The following is a 16887-nucleotide window of genomic DNA, read 5'->3' as shown; positions in this document are numbered from 1 at the left end:
ATGGCATCAGAGAAGGATGGGAAAGAGCGCTCCCAAGGGCAGAATGTTGTGATGAGACGGTCATAAGAACGGCGGCATCCGCGGCTGTGTTGCGTGAGATGGCTCCCACAAGTCCAGAATCTGAAGCAGGAGGAAAGGTCACAGTAGAGTGCCCAGAGGAGCAGGCAAAGTCAATAAAAAGAGGTCTATTTTGAGACACAGTCAAAAAGAGTATTTAACTTCAGGAGTCTTCAAACATCTAGGCAGGGTGGGAGGGAGATGCAAGAGGGAGGGGATATGGGGATATATGTATATGTATAGCTGATTCACTTTGTTATATAACAGCAACTAACACAACAATGTAAAGCAATTATACCTCAATAAAGATGTTAAAAAAAAAAATAGAGTGATGGCCAAAGGTATACTGAGCAACTGAAAACTAAAAGAAGGCATTCATTACAGTACTACTGTTAGACAAATTAAATTCAAAGCAAATAACACTACATGGAATAGGGATTATTTATAGTGATAATAGATACAAGATACAATGGCAATAGAATATTAATAAACCTAAATGTAACAAGTAACATAACACTAAATATATAACTAAGATGTTCAAAGTTCTACAGAGGAAAAAAACACAATAATACATAGGTAGAAATAATTAAACAAACTGTAAGAATAATACACATTATTGTAAAATATCTAGGCAATATTTCAAAAATTATTCATAAATTAAACTACCAAGAAGAAAAACCCTCAATAGATTCCAAAAAGTGGAATTTATACAATTCACATATCTAAAACAACAAACAGTAAAAGCTGAAATTAGTACCTTCTTTTTTTAAAAATACCACTTGGAAATTTAAACACCCTTATAATTAACTTGAGTCAAGAAGGAAATTAAAGTATAATTATAGTCAATTCATAAATGTCAACAATGAAAATTCTACACGTCAACAACATATGGGATACCATTTGTAGAACAGATGGCAGCTTGAGGACATATGTCTAAATTCTCACTACCCCACCCTCAATTCTGACAAAAATGACCTAGGAAATATGAAACCAAAAAAATATATATATTCTTGCAGAAAAGTGAGACTTAAATGCAGAAAACTTAAAATTTTTTATTTAGAAAAATGCCAGATTGGATTCATTTAAAGTAGAATCTCTGGACTGACTTTAAAAAAAAGTCAATATACTTTATTTTTTAGAACAATTTTACTTTTACAGAAAAAATTGAGCAGATAAGACAGAGTTTCCATATTAGCCCCCCTTCCCCGCACTTTCTCCTCTTATTAACATCTTACATTAGTGTGGTCATTTTTTTTTAATTGATGATCCAATATTGATACATTATTATTAACTAAAGTCCAAGGTTTATATTGAGATTCGCTCTTTGTGTTGTACAGTTCCATGGGTTTTGACAAATGCATAATGTCATTTATCCATTATTACAGTATCATGCAGAAGAGTTTCAGTGTCCTAAAAATCCCTTGTGCTTTATCTATTCAATCCCTCCAAATCCCTGGCAACCACTGATCTTTTTACTGTCTCCATGTTTTTCCTTTTCCAATGTCATGTAGTTGTAATCATACAAAAGTAATCTTTTTAGACTGGCTTCTTTCACCTAGCAATGTGCGTTTAAGATTCCTCCATGACTTTTCATGGCTTGATAGCTCATTTTGGTTTATTTATCCATTCAGCTTTTGAGGGGTATCTTACTTTTAGTTTCTGGCAATTATGAATAAAACTGCTATAAACATTCTTGTGCAGGCTTTCGTGTGGATATAAGTTGTCAACTCAATTAGGTAAATACCTAGGAGCACAATTGCTAAATCGTATGGTAAGAGTATGTTCAGGGCTTCCCTGGTGGCGCAGTGGTTGAGAGTCCGCCTGCTGATGCAGGGGACACGGGTTCGTGCCCCGGTCTGGGAGGATCCCACATGCCGCGGAGCGGCTGGGCCCGTGAGCCATGGCCGCCGAGCCTGCGCATCCAGAGCCTGTGCTCCGCAACGGGAGAGGCCACAACAGTGAGAGGCCCGCGTACCAAAAAAAAAAAAAAAAAAAAAGAGTATGTTCAATTTTATAAGAAACTACGAAACTGTCTTCTAAAGTGTACCATTTTGCATTCCCACAAGAAATGAATGAGACCTCCTGTAGCTACACATTCTCAGTACCATTTCATATCGTCAATTAAAATTTTTTTAGCCATTCTAATAGGTGTGTAGTGGTATCTCATTGTTGTTTTACTTTTTAATTCCCTAATGCCATGTAATGTTGAACTTCTTTTCATATGCTTGTTTGTTATCTGTGTGTCTTCTTTGCTGAAGTGTCTGTTCAGTTCTTTTGCCCATTTTGAAGAGGGTTGTTTGTTTTCTTATTGTTGAGTCTTAGGAATTCGTTGTATATTTTGGATATAAATTCTTTATCAAATATATGTTTTGCATGTTTTTTCCCATCTGTGCCTTGTTTTTCCAGTCTCTTGACAGTGTCTTTTGCAGAGAATAAATTTTAAATTTTCATAAACCCCAACTTTCAATTTTTTCTTTTATGGATTGTGCTTTTGATGTTGTATCTAAAAAAATCATTGAAAGACCCAAAGTCCCCTAGATTTTCTCCTATGTTATCTTCTAGTAGTTTTATAGTACTGCATATTTCATTCCAGTCTGTGGTCCATATTTAGTTAGTTTTTGTGAAATGTGTAAAGTTGGTTGGATTCTTATTTATTTATTTTTGCAAGTGGATTTCCAATGACTCCAGCCGTATTTCTTAAACAGGCTATCCTTTCTCCATTGAATTGTCTTTGCTCCTTTGTCAAAGATCAGTTAGACATTTTGTGTGTATATGTTTCTGGGCTGTCTGTTCTATTGATCTGTTTGTTGATTCTTTTCCAATATCATGCTGTCTTGATTTCTGTAGCTTTATAGTAATTCTTGAAATCAGATAGTGTCAACCTTCCAACCATGTTCTTCTTTTTCAATATTGTATCTGCCATTCTGTGTCGTTTGCCTTAAACTTCAGCATTTGTCCATATCTGTAAAGTAACTTGGTGGGATTTTGATTGGGATTGCATTGAATTTATAAATCACATTGGGAAGAATTAACATCTTAACAATAGTGAGCCTCCCTATCTATGAACATGGAATATCTATACATTTTAAGATATTGTTTGATTTTTTTTAAACAGAGTTTTTCCAGTTTTCTTCATATTGATCTTGCATATATTTTGTTAGATTTATACCTAAATGTTTCATATATCTGGTGCTAACATAAATGGTACTGTGTTTTTAACTTTAACTTCAAATTGTTTATTGCTGGTATATGAAAAAACAACTGGCTTCTGTATATTAACCTTGTATTCTGCAACCTTGCTATTTTTCACTTGTCTATATAGACAAACTTGTCATCTGTGAACAAAGATGTCTTTATTTCATCTTTCCCAACCTATGTACCTTTTATTTCTTTTTCTAGTTCTTTTGAATTAGTTGGAACTTCCAGTATGATGCTGGATAAGAGTGTTGAGAGGAGACATCCTTGCCTTGTTTCCAATCTTAAGAGGAAAGCTTCTAGTTTCTCACCATTAAGTATGAGGTTAGTTGTAGGTTTTTTGTAAATGTTTGTTATCAAGTTGAGGAAGCTTTTCACTATGCATAGTTTTCTGAGAGTTTTTATCATGAGTGGGTATTGGATTTTGTCAAATGCTTTTTCTGTATCTATTGATATGATCATATAATCTTTTCTTACCTTTTGTTGTTATGAATTACATCAATTGAATTTTGAATGTTGGACTGGCCTTGCATACCTGGAATAAACCCCACTTGGTCATAGTGTATGAGGAAATAATGAGAAGTCTGCAGTCTGGAAGGTGGCCCTCACCTGACCATGCTGGCACACTGATCTTGGATTTCCAGCTGCCAGAACTGTGAGAAATAAATGTTTATTTTTTATAAGCCACCTACTCTGTGGTATTTTTGTTATAGCAAATGGACTAAGACAGCCAGAATATGTCAAAAGGAATAGTAACCCAGAAATTTTACCTAATGCTTGAAATATGAATTCATATGAAATATGAATGTTTATGTTCTTATTGTTTCTTATTTGTATTTTCTTTATATAGGTATTATTTTTAACAACCAAAAAAAAAAAAAACCATGAAAAAAATCTTAGAAATTTTGCTTCTCCTTTCAACTAGGAAGAAGTGAGCAGTTTGTTGCATCAGAGTGCAGGGTTTTATATTATACTCCTTGTGAAGAATCCAAGAACTAATTTTGGTGTCAGTTTGTCTCATCACATTTGGAAGGTGCTACATACCTGCAAATAGCGGACTACTCGGCAAACCAGATCAGGTGCCGTGAAGTCTCCAGTGAATCTCCAAATGATACCTGTCAAGATGTTAACCAGTCCTGTGAAAGAGTCTAACAAAAACACACAAGTGGTTGATTTCAGCCTCTTTCAAATTTGCAGCTATGCTACAGTAGAAATGAATTCCTGGGGAGATTTTTTTTTTTTCCTGATTTGTTAGGTGGCCATTGAGGGAATGTAAGACAAGGCAGGAGTTACTTTATTACTAGAGCCTCTTGCCACTCAGATGTAGCTCCTTAGGCAGGAGTTCTGTTATGACTAAAGAGGAATTATATTAATCACAGAGTTGACCTTTTAAATCAGAGGAGAGGAGTATTAAAGGTGTTTAGACCTGTACTAAAACAAAGACTGTGTGAGGATCAATAAAGGGCAAAATTGAGAAAAGGAAAATATTTATTCTCATGAAGCCCCTCAAAATTTCCCTTTCCGCACCCATCATTTTACAACTTGGACCTCTCGTTACCTCCCTACATCGAGGTATGGCCCCCTTCCCCAGGTTCCTCTGCTTTCTTCTTCTTTCCCCTTTCAAATCCACCTTTGGAAAAAGTCAAGTGCATGATTTATCAATTTCATTGACTTAGTTGGTTAAACTACAGAGGAATTGAGGCCAAGATATGAGACCAAGGTTAGAGATTTTGTGCTCATTTCTATAGTTACAGACTATATAAGTTGTACGGATGTCTCCAGAAGCTATGGTAAAATATGCTATATGCCTAGATGTTCCTTCTCCCCCCACCCCCATGACAAATATCTTTAATTGATTATGTGATCCACAATCTTTCTCAAAACAGTGCTTCAGGGATTCTCTGCTGATTGATGAATAGGACTGGAACTTAAGACTGATTCACTGACTTAGGGTCACTTTCTTGGGAGATGAGTTATAACACTTTGTCAAGAACCTGAAAGGCAGGAGAGTAAATCTTCCCTTTCTGGATCTTCACCATTAATAGGGTGAAGTCTGAGCCCCTAGTTTAGCATCAAAGCCTTCCACGATCTGGTGTTGCCTGCCTCTTGCCAAGTCCCCAGCTGGCATTTTTATATTGAACACCAGTGTTCTGCCTGTCTCTTCCTTTTTGTTTCTCTATAAGTAACAACAATTAGAAGCATTGGCAAGCACACGAGAACTACCAGAAAATTGTCAGAAAAATTGGAGGAGAGAAATCTCATGGCAGTTCTGGGTAGTCAGAGAAGTTCTAACTGAGAAGGTCAGATGAGAACAGGGTCTTCAGAGTTGTGGGCTTGTGATTTGATCAAATAGGAATTTTACAGAGCTTTTCATGGCAGATGTGGACTCATTGAATGAGTGGAATGGACATTGGAGTTACTTGGATATGCTCTTATGGTTTACTTATTCCTTAATTTAAAACTAATGAGGAAAAAACCCCCAAGCTTATGTTTCTCTAGATCTAAGTGGCTCTATGAACAATTATAATGTAATCCAGTAAAAAAACTTTGCCCCTGGAGCTCAAGCTTAAATAAGCCCATCTCTGGGAGGAGACTGTCAATAGACTGTGCCACTGCATTTGTTATTTGTTATTAAGCAAATGCTGCTCAATCTGATTGGTAAAAACTATTTAGTTGCCTAAGTAATTGAGGACAATGCAAATAAGCCTTTCCTAAATGGTAATTAACAGGACCTTAGGAACAAAGTGTACACTTTAAAGGCTTAATCATTTCCATGTACTCTTGCTTTTTAAAATTTCTTCTGTGAATGATTCTAGGAAACTGTTACACTCAGAAAAGCCAAAACCAGCTCCCGGCAGGCTTTAGTGTTCCTTTGACAGGTTCTTGTGGGTTCCCAGTCCGAGCCTGAATATGGTTGGAGTGGGGAGAAGTCAAAATGAGATGACACCTGAGCTGAACCCTGAAGGGTCAGTAAGGATAGATCAGGGGAAAAGGGAGGGAAGGACATTGATTATGGCACAGATGACAGCATGAACAAAGTTATGGAGGTGAGACAAAGTGAGATGAGAAATTAAATGGCGTGTGCATATGAAACAACAACAATTTGTTGAAGCATAAAATAGGTGCTTGAAAGTGGCAAGAAATGGGCGTGGAGAGACAAGAATCCAGGGATTTTAGGATCTTATGTGCCAATTAAAGGAGCTTTTGTTTTTTCATATACTGAGGGAACAATTAAAAGTTTATGCACTCAGACATGTTTTAAATAGATTTCTTTAGTTACTGTAGTGGTTGTGTTGGGGAGGGAGGGGGAGATCTGTTTGGTAGTTTCAGTACTGGAATTACCATTTAGATTTGTTAGGGAACTGTGCAGAAGTTCAAGAAAGAGATCATGACAATGAAAACATGATGACCCAAAACCTATGGGATGCAGCAAAAGCAGTTCTAAGAGGGGAGTTTATAGCAATACAATCCTACCTTAAGAAACAAGAAACATCTCAAATAAACAACCTAACCTTACACCTAAAGCAATTAGAGAAAGAAGAACAAAAAAAACCCCAAAGTTAGCAGAAGGAAAGAAATCATAAAGATCAGATCAGAAATAAATGAAAAAGAAATGAAGGAAACTATAGCAAAGATCAATAAAATTAAAAGCTGGTTCTTTGAGAAGATAAACAAAATTGATAAACCATTAGCCAGACTCATCAAAAAAAAAAAAAGGGAGAAGACGCAGATCAATAGAATTAGAAATGGAAAGGGAGAAGTAACAACTGACACTGCAGAAATACAAAGGATCATGAGAGATTACTACAAGCAACTATATGCCAACGAAATGGACAACCTGGAAGAAATGGACAAATTCTTAGAAATGCACAGCCTTCCGAGACTGAACCAGGAAGAAATAGAAAATATGAACAGACCAATCACAAGTACTGAAATTGAGATTTCAGTGATTAAAAATCGTCCAACAAACAAAAGCCCAGGACCAGATGGCTTCACAGGCGAATTCTATCAAACATTTAGAGAAGAGCTAACACCTATCCTTCTCAAACTCTTCCAAAATATAGCAGAGGGAGGACACTCCCAAACTCATTGTACGAGACCACCATCACCCTGATACCAAAACCAGACAAAGATGTCACAAAGAAAGAAAACTACAGGCCAATATCACTGATGAACATAGATGCAAAAATCCTCAACAAAATACTGGCAAACAGAATCCAACAGCACATTAAAAGGATCATACACCATGATCAAGTGGGGTTTATCCCAGGAATGCAAGGATTCTTCAATATACGCAAATCAATCAATGTGAAACACCATATAAACAAATTGAAAGAGAAAAACCATATGATCATCTCAACAGATGCACAGAAAGCTTTCGACAAAATTCAACACCCATTTATGATAAAAACCCTGCAGAAAGTAGGCATAGAGGGAACTTACCTCAACATGATAAAGGCCACATATGACAAACCCACAGCTAACATCATCCTCAATGGTGAAAAACTGAAACCATTTCCACTAAGATCAGGAACAAGACAAGGTTACCCACTCTCACCACTATTATTCAACATAGTTTTGGAAGTTTTAGCCACAGCAATCAGAGAAGAAAAAGAAATAAAAGGAATCCAAATCGGAAAAGAAGAAGTAAAGCTGTCACTGTTTGCAGATGACATGATACTATACATAGAGAATCCTAAAGATGCTACCAGAAAACTAGTAGAGCTGATCAATGAATTTGGTAAAGTAGCAGGATACAAAATTAATACACAGAAATCTCTTGCATTCCTATACACTAATGGTGAAAAATCTGAAAGTGAAATCAAGAAAACACTCCCATTTACCACTGCAACAAAAAGAGTAAAATATCTAGGAACAAACCTACCTAAGAAGACAAAAGACCTGTATGCAGAAAATTATAAGACACTGATGAAAGAAATTAAAGATGATACAAATAGACGGAGAGATATACCATGTTCTTGGATTGGAAGAGTCAACACTGTGAAAATGACTATACTACCCAAAGCAGTCTACAGACTCAATGCAATCCCTATCAGACTACACTGGCATTTTTCACAGAACTAGAAAAAAATCTCACAGTTTGTATGGAAACACAAAAGACCCCGAATAGCCAAAGCAATCTTGAGAAAGAAAAACAGAGCTGGAGGAATCAGGCTCCCTGACTTCAGACTATATGACAAAGCTACAGTAATCAAGACAATATGGTACTGGCACAAAAACAGAAATATAGATCAATGGAACAAGATAGAAAGCCCAAAGATAAACCCACACAATATGGTCACCTTATCTTGATAAAGGAGGCAAGAATATACAGTGGATAAAAGACAGATTCTTCAATAAGTGGTGCTGGGAAAACTGGACAGCTACATGTAAAAGAATGAAATTAGAACACTCCCTAACACCATACACAAAAATAAACTCAAAATGGATTAAAAACCTAAATGTAAGGCCAGACACTATTAAACTCTTAGAGGAAAACATAGGCAGAACACTCCATGACATAAATCACAGCAAGATCCTTTTTGATCCACCTCCTAGAGAAATGGAAATAAAAAGAAAAATAAACAAATGGGACCTAATGTAACTTAAAAGCTTTTGCGCAGCAAAGGAAACCATAAACAAGACAAAAATACAACCCTCAGAATGGGAGAAAATATTTGCAAATGAAGCAACTGACAAAGGATTAATCTCCAAAATTTACAAACAGCTCATGCAGCTCAATATCAAAAAAACAAACAACCCAATCCAAAAATGGGCAGAAGACCTAAATAGACATTTCTCCAAAGGAGATGTACAGATTGCCAACAGACACATGAAAGAATGCTCAACATCATTAATCATTAGAGAAATGTAAATCAAAACTATAATGAGGTATCACCTCACACCGGTCAGAATGGCCATCATCAAGAAATCTACAAACAATAAATGTTGGAGAGGGTGTGGAGAAAAGGGAACCCTCTTGCACTGTTGGTGCGAATGTAAATTGATACAGCCACTATGGAGAACAGTATGGAGGTTCCTTAAAAAACTAAAAATAGAACTACCATATGACCCAGCAATCCCACTACTGGGCATATGCCCTGAGAAAACCATAATTCACAAAGAGTCATGTACTGCAATGTTCATTGCAGCTCTATTTACAATAGCCAGGACATGGAAGCAACCTAAGTGTCCATCAACAGATGAATGGATAAAGAAGATGTGGCACATACATACAATGGAATATTACTCAGCCATAAAAAGAACGAAATTGAGTTATTTGTAGTGAGGTGGTTGGACCTAGAGTCTGTCATACAGAGTGAAGTAAGTCAGAAAGAGAAAAACAAATACCGTATGCTAACATATATATATGCAATCTAAGAAAAAAAAAAGGTCATGAAGAACCTAGGGGCAAGACGGAAATAAAGACGCAGACCTACTAGAGAATGGACTTGAGGATATGGGGAGGGGGAGGAGTAAGCTGGGACAAAGTGAGAGAGTGGCATGGACATATATACATTACCAAATGTAAAATAGATAGCTAGTGGGAAGCAGCCGCAGAGCACAGGTAGATCAGCTCTGTGCTTTGTGACCACCTAGACAGGTGGGATAGGGAGGGTGGGAGGGAGGGTGACCCAAGAGGGAAGAGATACGGGGATATATGTATAACTGATTCACTTTGTTATACAGCAGAAACTAACACACCATTGTAAAGCAATTATATTCCAATAAAGATGTTAAAAAAAAAGAGATCACTGGTACCTAGTATATGTCAAATTGGAGTAAAAATATAGAGAAAGATGCAAAGTTGACATATATTTTATAAGGTAAAATAAGAAGGATTTGGTGACTATTAGTTGTTTTAAAGGTGAGGTAGAGGGAGTAGTTGACAAAGTATTGAGTTGGCCAAAAATTTCATTCGGGTTTTTTGTACCATCTTACGGAAAAACCCAGACAAACTTTCGGGCCAACCCAATGTTAAGGTGCTGGCTTACATGGCCCTGGTAGATGGTGGTGCCTCCTGCAAATACAGGAGGATAAGCTCACTCTGTTTGGGTTGCTTCCAGGTTTCCTAAGATTTTGTGTGAACATAAGGTTTCATGTCCTCAGGGTAAAAGCTCAGGAGTAGACTGTTGGGCCATAGGGTAAGTATGGCCTTTCATAAGAAACTGCTCAACAGTTTTCTGGAGTTGCTGCACCATAGTGATGCTCACCGAAAAAGTATGATTCAGTGCTTCTGCATCCTTATCAGCACTTGGTATTGTCTGTATGTTTTCTTTCAGTCATTTGACAATGTGTGTAGTGGTCTCTCATTATGGCTTCAATGTGCATTTCCCTAATGGTTAATGACATTGTTGCTATGGTCATCCTCACCCTGTACAGGCTTCAGATTCCTCTTTGGATTCTCTGTTATGGTGGGAGCTGGGGTGCTGGAGGGTTTAATGCTGCACTCTTGGCTTTCAGATGCATCTCTATTCCTGTAGCACTGTTACTATTTACTATGCAATGCTTGCTAAACTGGTGGTTGTAATGCTCCGTTTTGTCCTGGCTCAGCCTCAGTCTCACATAGACCTGTGCACCTGGGCCTTGGGGCTGGGACATTTTCAGTGTTCCAATTCCTCCCTCCCATGGCAATCAAACTCCTGCCTTGTATCTGTGGTGGGTCGTGTGTGGGAGAGAGTTTCAATCTCTTCCTCTAGTGGTAGGAGACTTCTAATGGCATTGGTATAGTATCCTGGACCAGCTGCTTTATACCTCCATCCCCAAAACTGAGGGTTTTTAATGTTTCTCTGCCCTTCTCTGTGCTTTGGAGGCAATAGAATTTGGTCCCACGGTGGCCTAGGGTTTTTATTAAGAGAAGTGACTGGCAGGAGGGCAGCATTTCATGCCTTTCCTGCAGGCATGGCCTAAACCTTCCTGTATACCTGCACACCGTCTCTATAACAACTCCTCAATTCTGCCATTGCAGTGTGGAAGCAGCCATGGGCACTCCTCTAACCGAATGGGCATGGCTGTGTCCCAATAAAACTTTATTTATAAAAATGGGCTTTGGGCTGAAATTGGCCTGTGGGCTGTAGTTTGCCAACCCCTGGTCTACAGAATAAACTCCAAATGCCCTGTTGTGACTTTGGGATCCTTCCTGCCTTTCTCTTCAGTGTGATCTTTTCTCATCCTATCCTAAATTTATACTTCAAGAGAAACCCTTTCAACCAGCACATTAATAGTGACATCCAGTTAGTTGGTCAAAACATTGGTTAAAAAAGGAAGCACACCCACAAACTCATCTTAAAATATCTTTTTTTAAAAAATTATTTATTTATTTATTTTTGGCTGCGTTGGGTCTTTGTTGCTGTGCACGGGCTTTCTCTAGTTGCGGTGAGCGGGGGCTGCTCTTTGTTGTGGTGCACGGGCTTCTCATTGTGGTGGCTTCTCTTGTTGCGGAGCACGGGCTCTAAGCGGGCGGGCTTCAGTAGTTGCAGCACGTGGGCTCAGTAGTTGTGGCTCGCGGGCTCTAGAGCACAGGCTCAGTAGTTGTGGCTCATGGGCTTAGTTGCTCCGTGGCATGTGGGATCTTCCCAGACCAGGGCTCGAACCCATGTCCTCTGAATTGGCAGGCGGATTCTTAACCACTGTGCCACCAGGGAAGCCCTTAAAATATCTTAACGTAAAACATTCACGGACATTTATTTGTCTTTTCTTTAACATAGGGCCAAGACTTTTATTTGATTTTATGTGCATAAAATCAATTTTTTGTGTGCATAATGCATTTTTTATGATTGCCAGTTCTGGTTTCTTTAGATTAGAATGAGAACTAGAGATATCAGCAAAGCAATTTGAGACAGAATCTCATTGTAGGGATTTTTTATAATCCTCCTTCATTCTTTTATAGTTCCATTCTCCGGGCTTAATTCTATTGCAACTTCTTTTAGTGACTCAGTAAAAATAAAAAGTCAAGTCTTTTCAAAGTATCCAACTTAATTTTCACAGAAACAACAACTCTTCAATGTTGTTTATGTTAATTATATAATTTCAGTAATGAGTACAACTGGCATAAACTGACTGGAAACAAACATCTGTGACTCAAATAACCCAAGAGGTGGAAGCAGAAATGGACAGGCTCATTAGGGTCCATCCATCTTGTCATGGATGCTAGTTAGTCAGGGTGTTTTCTGCTAGTTTGCAGAAAGAGTGGAAGTGTTAGTTAATCCAGTGAGGCACTTAAGATGTAGCTGAGAGAGCTTCTACTGGGAAGCCCTTACTCCCTTGACCATCCCCAGCTGTTCCCTCTGCCAGCCCCTTTCTCTATGTTGGTCCCTTGACTTAGGAGGTTCTTTATGCACCTCTACCTGAAGGATATCTCCTAACTTTTTTTAGGTTTAGTACAATGTTACCTCCTTTATAATGCCTTTTCTTTTCTTCTTCCTGAAGACTACTGAGATTGGCTGATTCTCTCTTCTGGGCTTCTCCCTGCCCTACTATCGAAGTACCTGTAACACATTAACGTTTTAAAAATTTCTTTCTAATTCCACTATACTGTGGGAGGATAGAGCTTTTTTTATTCACCTTCACGTCTCCGGACCCTAACATTGTCTTATTTAGTGGTAAGAGCTTGGTAACTTTCCACTCAGTGAATGACTACATTATTACTGCCATTGCTTGATTGGCTGGCTGCAGCAGAGGTGGTGCCACAGAGCAGACTGAGCCACATTAACGATCTCCTTCAATGTAGATTAAGATAATGATTACAGAATCCAGATGCTGGAAGGAAGAACATGATTGGAAATTTTGATCCCTCAGCAGATTTCTAAAAGAGCTCTCTCGATTCTAAGATCTCGGCTAGGTTGCAAGACCACAGTGACTGTGTCTTACTCATGTTTATAGTCTCATCCCTTTTTATGGTGTCTTGCAAGATACTCAGTGCTTGCTAGATAAAGAAGGAAATGTTGGCTTATAAAACAGATTTGCAAACGTCTTGAAAATGCAAGGCTACCAGGGTAGGATTCACTCTGCATAGAGAGCAAGTTGAAGCTCCATTTCTTAGATTTCTACTTGCTCTGAGTTGATGTTTGAACTTACCCATGCAGAGCAGAACTATAGGAACATTGAACACCTAGCAAGCTGAGTAACTCTTTTTCTTGGTAAGTGAGTAGTACATGAACATTCGTTGCACTGGATAAGGGGCTATTGAATACAAACACAATTTTTATAACATCAACATTTCTGATCATGTAAGATCCTTTTAGCTCCAACTATGGGTTATGGATGAGAGGTGCTCTGGTTTTTACTGTAGGGACACTCTGGGTAACAATTTCAACTGTGAATCTTCAGGGTTTATGATGCTTCTAGCTCAATTCAATGTCTTTAGTGTTGTTTGTTTTGTTTTTAAAGCAGAGGAGGTGATAATAGTTTATTTGCTTGCAGTTGCACAAGAAACTATTTTTGATATTGCTAAGGATCCCACTCTCTCCCACTTTTCTTTTTTTACAACCATATGCTTGAGAACACTCTAAATGAAACAAGATTTCACGACATTATGTGAAAGATTTTTAATGATAGAACTTGCATTGCCCAAACTGACATCGGGTGCTCAACTGCCAATTAAAATTATTTCTCAAAAAACTAAGTTATTGTGTCTCTAAGTTTTGGGCTCATTTTACAATACTAATATGATTCTGGCACTGTGCCCTTCACCAAGATTAAGTACTAGCTGAGCTTAATGGCCTAAACTGTCAACTCCCCAGCTCTTTATTAATCCCAGGAAAGTGGCCTGTACCTCAGTCATTACTGCTCAATTAGGTAAATAATCATCACATCCATTCTCATTAGAGCACTCTCTTCACAGAAAGCTTTGTTCCTGAGATTTTTCAATTAGTCTTAACAAGTCATAAAATGCCACTAATGTCTTCCTTTCTCCATTGGTCCACCAAACAAAAATCATGTGTGTAATTAAGGAAACCCAAGTCCTCCTAAAACCTATTCCCTTTGCTTCCGTTGTGTTCAAAAGCCAAGAATCTCATTGAATGAGGCCAACTGGCCAGCCTGGGTCACTGATCATTGCTAAGTGGTGAAGAAGTCTTACACTGGTACTTGCAAACATCAGGTTCAGGAAGAGAAAATGTTTGCTTGAAATGAGGGAAGATAAGGCACTGAGTCACTGCTATTTCTCCTCTTCACTCCACTTTAAGGGGAAATTTCTTGAGGCAGGGTCGTACTCAGTCATCACTGCACAACACTGGACTCAAATTGACTCAGTATAAATATAGGAAATGGACAACTTGTTTCCTCTTTTAATGAGATTGTGTTTTCCTAGTAAGAAGAATTGACATCGATGACCTGGGATGTTTAGCAATCTAAGTGTAGGGGTGGGGAGTTCCATTTGCAGTTATCCAAGAGACAGTTCTTTGAATATCTTTTTTTTTTCCCTTTGCACTCTTGCCCAAGGACAGCTGAGTTGTAACAGGTTGGGACGGAAGTGGTCAATAGTAACAAGAAATATTTGGTTCTCCAGGTATAAATTTGTACATAGGGACATGAGGCAGACATGGAGATACACTACTCAGATCCCTCTTCAGGAAAGAAATTGCTGTCGAGCTGCAAGGAGTGTGGTTCACTGGCATCCTCCAGCTGTTAGATTCTCAAGGTTTGCCTCAGCTTGAGATCATGTTATTCTTAATCCAAGCTCTGCCAGTGCCTGAGGTGCAGGTAGAAGGGTCTAGTCATTTGTATGCAACATGGGAATACTTTAATGAGCTGGCAGAATCTGGTAGGTTGCCATCATGCTTTGATGGGTCCTCCTGACCATTCCTTTTTCTTTCCTTTTCTTTTCATAGGTGTTACTTCCCCCAAAACCTTTGCATGCCTAATTCTATTCTAACATCTGTTTCCCAAAGAATCCAACTTGCAACAGGAAGTAAGGCAGGAAGGGACACAAGATCATTCATTGTCTTGGGATGGTCTTTATGGCTGCCCTTTTGCATAATCTAAGATCTTAGCAAATATCCTATTTCACTGACCCTACCCAGGACTGTACTGTGCAATTCTCTGTCATCAAAGGCTTTGTAGTTAATATATATTGTTTAATAATCATAGAGTACCAGGTAGCCTCTATGCTCTGTTAATCCCCAAACAATGAAAACCTTCGCTGATATATTCCTAACGCCCATGAGACTAGTTACCCATCCATAAATCTTAAGTTAGGAATGCATGTCCTGTTCCCAAGCACCTACCCCCATACCCTAGATTAACTATAAAATTGTCTCAGTGGCCCCTCATCAGTGTGGACTACAGCTGCGAATGCTTCTGGATCGTTGTCTGCCTGAACCTGATCCCATCCTGTAAGTGACCCTATAATTAACTGATCCATTGAGTATATGGAGCTTCCTGCCTCGTTTTTTTGGTCTCAAGATGCCGTCTCAGTTCAATGGGCACTTTTCATTTCCTCTGTCCTCCAACAGGCTTCATGCTTTCAGATCCTATTGAAGGTCTGTGAGAATCACTGATTCACTTACTGTAAAGATGTTGTTGAGAACATTCTACTGAAGTCTTATCCAAGTCCTGTATCCACAGGCTCCACAGAATCAGTGTTCATGCTCAGGAAACATCTTATGGTGCATTTCCCTCAAGGCTGGAAGGAATCATATCTGAGGAGTTTTTACCCTTAGTTTTGGCTACTAGGAAGCACAGAATGAAATATGCTTAGTCACAGTAACTTTGTAGTACCTCAAAGCTTAAATTTGTTTTTGATTTTGTTGTCTCTGTATAGTTTAATATTTTCCATGACTCTCATATTTTATTTTATATTTCTCATTTTATTGGGTGTCTTACATGTTATAGGCAGTGGATGCAGCATGGGTCCTGGTGCCTGACTGTAGGGATTTGAATGCTGGTTCTGCCCATAATAGCTGTGCCATCTTAGGCATGTCACCAACCATGCTGAACATCAGGTTCTTTGTAAAAATATGATAATAAGAGTACGTGATTTATAGGGCTATGAAGGTTAAATGAGATAATGCATGTAAACTGCTTGGTAAAACGCTTGGTGTGAACCCTGAGTACCTCTGATTGGGGGTGATGCAATGAATAGGGCTGAATGACTAGACCGAGTGCTGCATGGACTGGAAATGAAAGGGGCTTCATTGTAAGGTAAGTTCTGAGCTCATAACCAATTTCTGGAAGATAGTTTTCTGAAAAGAATTGATAAATAAGTGGTTGAGGCTCTGATTAAACTAGATCAACAGTAAAGACTGGCTGTTTTATCTGGTATAAGGCATGGTAGTTAATTTAATACATTTGGCATCCACTAAGAAGAGGGTGGTGATTAAGTTAACTGAGTGCCTGACAAGGCGGATAGAACCAAGCCAATACTTGAAGTAACAGAACTCAAGATAGACGAGCTGTGATGAGTGGCTCAGGGATTGGATAGCTATTTGTTAGCAAGGATGCTGTTTGTGGAGCCATGCTGTTAGGCTAGACCGCTCTGTGCATTACAGGAAATTTCACATCCCTGGACTCTGTGATAACTCCAAATGCCCCACCGTTTCTAAATGCCCAAGGACTGCTTCTAGTTGAGAATCACTGAAGTATGAAAGGATATTTGGGCTTAGATTGAGAATATAAGCTGATGTCCCTAGAACA

At 38.5% G+C, this 16887-nt stretch overlaps 1 protein-coding gene across 1 annotated transcript in view; it reads right to left on the bottom strand.

The window, feature by feature from the left end:
- The window catches only part of NPSR1 (neuropeptide S receptor 1), a gene marked incomplete at both ends in the record, with an annotated part of 109414 nt that overhangs the window by 34429 nt on the left and 58098 nt on the right, over positions 1-16887 (bottom strand). Inside the window, one exon of the mRNA XM_079711836.1 lies at positions 4297-4400. Coding sequence (XP_079567962.1) covers positions 4297-4400 — 104 coding nt within the window. The remainder of the gene's footprint in view (positions 1-4296; positions 4401-16887) is intronic.

Source organism: Hyperoodon ampullatus, assembly GCF_949752795.1.
Source record: "Hyperoodon ampullatus genome assembly, chromosome: 9".
In the NCBI taxonomy this organism is placed as follows: domain Eukaryota; kingdom Metazoa; phylum Chordata; class Mammalia; order Artiodactyla; family Ziphiidae; genus Hyperoodon; species Hyperoodon ampullatus.
Note: the sequence above shows the minus strand (reverse complement) of the source record. Positions and strands in the feature narration are given on the sequence as shown.